The following is an 8,000-nucleotide window of genomic DNA, read 5'->3' as shown; positions in this document are numbered from 1 at the left end:
GAAAGCAAATGTAACCATTGCCACTGTAATTCACCTTTTTAAAAATGTTAACAACTGGAATAGAGTCATTGTATTTATCTGGTCATATATCATTTAAAAATATGGTTTATTGTCTTATTAAATTGTGACATATCCTAAAACTTTATGACGGAGCTGCATTTGCATCACTATCTGCTAGCTATTGTCAGTGTTTACTAAGCTATATGAAATCAGAAATATTCACTCAGACATGAATTGACAAAATATGTCAGGCTGTCAAAGAAAAAAATTGACAAATTTCTTATCTTTTTTTAAATTTTACTCTTTTGAAAAAAATCTGCACTGCACCTATTTTACAAAAATTGCTTAGGTAACAAACACATTCATAAAATAAAAACACCATTATAAAAGAAGTCCAATGTTGTGTTGTTTTTACTTTGTAGTGGTACAAATGTTTCATTAATGTTGAAAAATAAGAATTTTTCTGGCGGAGTGAGCCGTGTGGAGTGGAGGAAAAGGAGGACCCAAAATGCAGCAAACTGATGATACGAGTGAAGTTTATTTACACGGTGGCAGTGGCAAAAACAGGCAATGAAGCATGAGTAATGACAAACCTAAACTGGGAGAAACTAAAGAGCAAACCTGAAATCTTACAAAACAGAGAGCGGAGCAGAGAGACGCAGACCAAGGACCAGGATACCAAGAAACACAGACGAGCCGACAACGAACACAGACCGACACCCACTATATATACACACACACACACACACACACACACACACACACACAAGGTAATCGGGTAATCGCACACAGGAGGGAAGAACAGCTGATCTGAATACACATGATGACTGGAGGACACAAGCTGAACACAATGACAACAGACACAGACTTTCAGAACAAAACAGGAAATCTAGAACCCGAACCGGACACAAGGGGGGAGGACACAGAATAACTAGAACAGAGGGAAATAATCACAAAACACAAAACGCTGGGTCAACGACCCAGGACCATGACATTTAGTCTATTGAGATGTGCAGTTTGCAGTATGCACTGCAGTATGCAGTTAAAAAGTAAATTGTTATACAGAAAAGATTAATACGATCAGAGTACAGATGGGATTTCAGTGTTCCATACTGTTTTATGAAATTTCTGTCTAGTAAATAAATAATTGACTAAAGTGGACGCAAACCAGTAAACAAATTAAAACAAATAAGTACTGCTGAGAAACTAGAATACAAAAATTACAATAAAATTATCAACAACAGAAATAGCTGGTGAATATATAATATGTAATATAATAAAATATAATATGTAAACAACTTAACAACCCCCTAAAGTGTCAAGTCACATCACGTGACAGCGCAACATAAATCAAATCAAACAAATCAAACATCCTGTGTCAGCGCAGAGCTGACACAGGAGCATCGAGTCCAGTGACCTGGCTGTTTCATCTTTGTCGAAAGCCCAGCATTGCAAACAACAGTGGAACTTAAAGAATCGATCTCACCGGGCTAGTATTGATCCAATACCGATGCTGACTTGGTATCGATAGAATCGATATTTGGATCGATCTGCTCACCACTACCTCCCAGGCTTCTAGACTTCTGATTGGCCAACATTATGTTTTTAGCGTTTACATGTGGACGAAGATATTTTTTCAAAACTGCAAGTGTGGACGGGATTTTTTTAAAAGCTCAAACGGTAAATCTCGGTTATCAAAAATACCCGTGGACGTGTGAATGTAGCCTGAGTGCAGAGTTGAAAGCTGGGGTGGGGCTTTGTGTTGGGGTCTGACAGACACAGGCCGTCCAGTTGGTTCTATGCAGCAGACAGTCCCACAGTGGTGCTTGAGGGATCGAGAAAGAAACACTTCTCTAACAGACTGAAACTTTGCAATCAGGGAATGAGAAACAGGAGGAGACACAGCTGGGGAAAATTGGAGCTGAGGAGACTAAGAGAAGTAAAACAGAATACAATAACCCGAGACACTGACCTTCAAATTAAAACAGGAACTCACACATACAAAGAAACACAGACTTTATACAGAGGGAACACACAGGCAGGGATGACTAACACTAAACTGAGGAAGAACCGAACCGAACGAGCTAGAAACCACAATAAACAATAATAGAAAACACAAAACCCTGGGTCAGATAACCCAGGACCATGACAATGTTAGTGTGTGTACAAAAAAGTGTATCAAAAGTCCTCTAGCTATCAATGTTATGGATATCTCCATTTTGTAAAGAACAAATACATAAATAACAAAAATAAAAAAACAAAATACAGAATGAACAGCCTTTTTGTATCCATTATCTGCATTATTTGTAATTCAAAGTTAAATTGATCTTCACCTTGGCTAATATTTTGTCAATTCACTAGTCTTGTCCCTGATTTGTCATCATTTAACCAATATGTGGCAATCAGTAAGGTTGGTAAATATCCACTTAACTTTGCGTTGATCACAGATTACAATAAATGATAAAGGAGCATACTAAGTTAAATGAGGTTGTTAAAGGTGGTTGGACCTCTACATTCACAATGTAAGGGTTTTAGCTGGAACAGTTTTTCAAAGCCATAAAGTTAAATTAACATTCTTATATATTTATGGAATAAAGTTGTGACTCTTAATGACTTAAACATCCTTAAGCGTTTGATTATTTTGCATGAAATGTGCATTTGTACTCATATATTTTATCTCTTGATACCTCCATTAAAGTAATTGGGAACTATAGTATTTCAGGGGAAGCTTTTCAGTCCAAATATGAAAATAATACATGACCACTACAGAAGTAATAAAGAGATAATTTTAAAAGATGACCAAATACTATATGAGGCACACCTACATACACATCCTAACTCCACATCTTCTATCTGCAAGGCATAATGATCACTCGTACTATCGTGTCACGTCTTGAGAGGACTGATTTGGGAGTATATGTGTCGTCATGTTCACCTGCTCACCAAAAGGCCCTGCCTCTATATAAAGTGCCCTCATCTGCAGTTCATCTACTCCAAGGAGGAGGATGGATGTCAGCAGCCAACTGATGTTATAGCTGGTGTATGAAAATACACATTTTTAAATTGTACAGTTTGTTATATTTGGGGTTTTAGTGTAATCTGATATTTTCATTCTAGGAACTGTTTATGGACACTGATTGAACTCGTGCGAATAAACCAAATTGAATGTACTGTACATTTCTAAATGTGTAGAACAGCTGCATCTATGTCTTGGTTTTCCTGGCTCTTCATTGTGTGGTCCAGGTCATCCCAATCTTTGCTGCTTGTGTGGCTTGTGGGAAGAGAACTGGGAATCCGGGATGGACTTCTGTGTGATCAGATGTTGACATGTTCTCGTTGGGGTACACCAAGTAGCCAGGGTCTGTTTCAAGATGGAGATGTAATTATTGGTGGTCTTTTTCCTCTTCATTATCAGCCTCCAGCTATAGACCATGACTTCACTCAGCTGCCACACTACAATCCATGTACTGGGTAAAACTCAGTTACAGAGAATATTTTGATTACTGTAGAATAAGAGCATATATAGATATAACATAGGAGTAATTACTGTGTCTTGCTGGTTGATTTGTACTTGCAGTTTTACAAAAATTATTCAAACAAAATTCACTAATTTATATTTTATCATTTTATCTCCCCTCTCTCAGTTTAGAATATGTTCCACTGCAGTACATATATGCTATGGTGTTTGCACTGGAGGAAATTAATCATAGTACAATGCTCCTACCAGGAATCAAGCTGGGCTATCATATTTTTGACAGCTGTGGGCGCCCACCATGGGCTCTCCAGTCAGGACTGTCACTCGTTGGTGGAGACAACACCAGCTGCAACTCCACAAACCCTCCAGATTATTCTAGTGGGCATGGAGAAGAAATTAAAGACAGGAGGGGTAACTCATTCATTGATCAGAAAACATACAAAAAATCTGTCAGCAATTTTGCTTTCTACTTTTTCTACTCCTGCTACAAGATGTTGTTTAATTAAATCAATCATTTCTGTTTTCAGGTGGTCAATCTGTCCCCATGATTATTGGTGGTGCTTCATCCATAACAAGCCAGATACTCTCCACAGTGCTGGGGCCACTCTCCATACCTTTTGTGAGTTTTGTTTTGAATGCACCATAAAAACTGTATATGAGCTTTTTTGTTTGTTTTTAGATAAGTGGAGCCATCTTTTGGTTGAATTTATATCTTTTACTCAAAGAAATATTCATGCTTTTTTATGACAGTGGAGAAACTGATTTTTTTAAACAGAAACAAAACCTTTATAAGATGCAGGTTTTTGTGTTTGTGTGTGTGTGTGTATGTGTCTTTCAGATCAGCTATCTATCCACCTGTCCTTGTCTCAGTGACAGGCTCCAGTATCCAAATTTCTTCAGAACAATCCCCAGTGATATTTACCAAGCACGTGCTGTTGCCCAGGTTGTTATACGCTTCAACTGGACTTGGGTTGGAGCAGTTGTAGCAAACAATAACTATGGCTACATGGCAGTAAAGGTATTTGCATCTTTTATTTCAGTCATTTAGACTACTCAGCTATATCTCTAAAATATACAGTAATAAGTGCATTATATAACTACATTTACAGTGTGATAATGTAATAGGCTTCTTTCACCTGTATATGTCAGGTATTTCAGGAGGAGATTCAGGGAGCAGGTGTCTGCCTGGCATTTGTAGAGACTCTCCAAAGGGAAAATATCATTAGTGATGCCAGACGAGCAGCCCTCACAATTCAAGCCTCAACTGCAAGGGTGATTTTGATCTTCACCTGGTATACAGATGTGAGGGAATTGTTCCTGCAACTTGTGAAACTGAATGTGAGAAGCTGTAATGCCTATCGCATATAATGCATGCTGAAAAAAAGTTCGAGATTATATTTAAAAACAAAATAAACTTTAAAATAATTTTTCTTTTGCTTATTAGGTGACTGATAGACAGTTTTTGGCCAGTGAGGCTTGGAGCACTAGTGGGGATCTGGTCCAAAATTCAGTTACAAGCAAAGTGGCAAACGGTGTTCTTGGTGTTGCTACTAGAAGTTCAGCTATACCTGGATTTGAAAGTTATCTCCGACGTTTACACCCAATTCACCATCCAGATGATGAGTTCTTAAGAGAATTCTGGGAAGTGGAGTTTGGGTGTAGTCTTCATTTATCTTCCTCCTCAATGCTCAGTTCTCCTATCTCCACACTGAAGTCTAACCATAAATCAAATATTTTAACTTCAAATCCTCCTGTTATGTCTGATCAGAAAGCTTCACTATCACATTGCAATGGGTCGGAGTCTCTGAAAAAAGTACAGAATCTCTTTACAGATGCATCCCAGCTAAGGGTGACATATAATGTCTACCTTGCTGTTTATGCTGCAGCTCATGCCCTCCACAGCCTTCTCTGCCCCATTAAAGACAGCTCTTCTGAAAACAACATCTCCACCTGCTCCTCTCCAAAACAAATCAAGGCCACAGAGGTAAAGTAATCATGAATATCATCCTTTCCCTAAAAAATGTAATAAAAATCCATGTTGCATTCTTTAGACACTGAACAGGGTTTTGGTCCGACCCATGAGTACCCACAATGCTGTAATTACAACATTTCCATATGTTTCAGTATTGCACTTATCATTGAACTCTAATAACTCTAGTTTCACGATTGTTATAATTTTACAGCTTTTGCAGCACTTGCAAGAAGTGAACTTCACCACACCACAAGATGAAACATTTTACTTTCAAGGAGCCGATATTCCAGCAAAGTATGACCTTGTTAACTGGCAGAAAATGCCTGATGGGACACTAAAAACTGCTTTGATTGGTCAAGTGGATGGGTTTGATCTCCATCTTAATGAATCAGCTATTCAGTGGATCACAGGATCCAATCGGGTATTTTATATGAAAATAATGTAAACTGTACATTTGTAAATTTGTGCATTTCTTGCTCTTAACTGGAATACACATATTGTGCTTAAAAATAAGTGTTGGCTTATTATTTAGGTGCCTATTTCGGTGTGCAGTGAGATCTGCCCCCCAGGGACCAGAAAGGTCAGCAGGAAAGGAAAACCTCTCTGCTGCTTTGACTGTATTCCATGTGCTGCAGGAGAGATAAGCAATAAAACTGGTGATGGAATTGCAATCTAAACCCCTCCTTGTAAATCCATTTGATTTAAAGTCATGTACTTCTGCTGTTCTTGTTTGATTTTCCTTTCTCCTCTTCTTTCCTTCTCCACTCTTTTTACTGTTAGGTTCCCTTGACTGTGAGCGTTGTCCCCTAGAGCTCTGGTCTAATGCTAAACGTACTGCCTGCATCCCTCGCCAGCTTGACTTTCTTGCCTTTAATGAGACTTTGGGAATTACTCTTACTACAGCAGCTGTGACCGGTGTCACTGTGACAACAGTTGTCTTTGTGGTTTTCCTTCACTACCGTCACACACCTGTGGTGAGAAAGAAATGTTCACAACATTATAATGTACATTTTAAAGAAAACATCGTGTGCAGTTGGCAAGTACAGTTTTTTTGTTGTTAGGTTTTATTTGACATCTCATGTCAGTTTTTTCTTCAAGATTAAATAATTGACAAAATATTAAAACAACATAATTATTCCACATGTGGCTGATATTATCTGTGTCACTACTTTTATAAAGCTGCACTTTCTTAATTTTAGGTGAGGGCTAACAATTCAGAGCTGAGTTTCCTGCTTCTTGTGTCAATCAAGCTCTGCTTCCTGTGCTCACTCGTGTTCATTGGTCGTCCATCAGTCTGGTCTTGTCGGTTCCAGCAGGCAGCTTTTGGGATCAGCTTTGTGCTTTGTGTGTCCTGCCTGAAAGTCAAGACCATTGTGGTTCTGGCAGCATTTCGCTCAGCTCGGCCTGGTGCTGAAGCCTTGATGAAATGGTTTGGTCCAGGCCAACAGAGAGGAAGTATCTGTCTTCTTACATGCATACAGGTCATACAGATGTTCTGTTTTGAATTTTTAAGTCTTTGTATTTTTACATCTGTCTAAAAACATTTTATTTTTCATATAGATTATCATCTGTACCATATGGCTATCCCTCATCCCCCCCGTGCCTCGACAAGATCTGGGTTTTCAAGGTTCAAAGGTCACTCTGGAGTGTGCCATGGTTTCTGTGGTGGGATTTTGTCTGATTTTGGGCTACATTGGCCTGCTGGCCTGCACCAGTCTCATATTAGCCTTTTTTGCTAGGAAACTTCCTGATCATTTCAATGAGGCCAAACTTATCACTTTCAGTATGCTGATTTTCTGTGCTGTTTGGGTGGCTTTTGTGCCTGCTTACCTTAGCTCTCCTGGTAAATACACTGTTGCTGTGGAAGTTTTTGCCATCCTGGCTTCTAGCTATGGTTTACTTTTCTGTATTTTTGCTCCGAAGTGTTTCATCATTCTTTTGAGGCCTGAGAGAAACACCAAGAAATATATGATGGCCAGGTAGCAAAAGTAAATTAACAAAATATGACAAATAATTATTATTTATGTATTTATCTATATCAGCACTTCATCTTTATGTATTTATCTTTGTTTGTTGTTAAATTAATAGAAAAACCTTGATTCACTTTATCCAGAATTAAGAATGATCATGCAAAGTTTTAATATATTATTGCAAATGTATATACAATACGACTGTAGTTTTATAGACAAACCTTCGATGAAAACAAAACACCATATTAACTTATCGTGTCAATGTGGGTTTTTTTTTTCTTTCTCTCACCCTCTCTCTCTCTCTCGCACTTTTTTTCCGCTTCACTCAGCATGCGAGCCTTGTGCTTTACGCTGGGAAGAGGGGGGAGGGGCGGTAGTAGTAGTAGGCGGCACTCAGTAGCACAGGAACAGAGCTAAATTTTTTTTTAGGTTTGCTCAGAATCCGGTTGTTCAGTGATGACGCGACGAATCCTACTTCCGGGTCTAAAGTAGTCTGCGTTTAATATGGCTTTTGTGTTGTTAACATGTTTAATGTTATGTATTTTCTTCTATTTGATCTCAAAAAGCTCCTAAAACAGTCAGT

At 38.4% G+C, this 8,000-nt stretch overlaps 1 protein-coding gene across 1 annotated transcript; it reads left to right on the top strand.

Annotated features, from left to right (window-relative positions):
* The first annotated feature begins 3,319 nt into the window (after positions 1 to 3,319).
* On the top strand, positions 3,320 to 7,430 carry LOC101469109 (extracellular calcium-sensing receptor-like). The gene is made up of 12 exons (XM_076892043.1): positions 3,320 to 3,471; positions 3,645 to 3,886; positions 4,003 to 4,094; positions 4,314 to 4,493; positions 4,625 to 4,813; positions 4,920 to 5,139; positions 5,218 to 5,459; positions 5,659 to 5,868; positions 5,980 to 6,103; positions 6,228 to 6,421; positions 6,647 to 6,928; positions 7,008 to 7,430. Exons 1-12 carry the CDS (start codon positions 3,320 to 3,322, stop codon positions 7,428 to 7,430), a joined length of 2,550 nt encoding a protein of 849 aa, XP_076748158.1.
* The last annotated feature ends 570 nt before the right edge of the window (positions 7,431 to 8,000 follow it).

The sequence above is a fragment of the Maylandia zebra genome, linkage group LG14 (assembly GCF_041146795.1).
Source record: "Maylandia zebra isolate NMK-2024a linkage group LG14, Mzebra_GT3a, whole genome shotgun sequence".
In the NCBI taxonomy this organism is placed as follows: Eukaryota; Metazoa; Chordata; class Actinopteri; order Cichliformes; family Cichlidae; genus Maylandia; species Maylandia zebra.
Note: the sequence above shows the minus strand (reverse complement) of the source record. Positions and strands in the feature narration are given on the sequence as shown.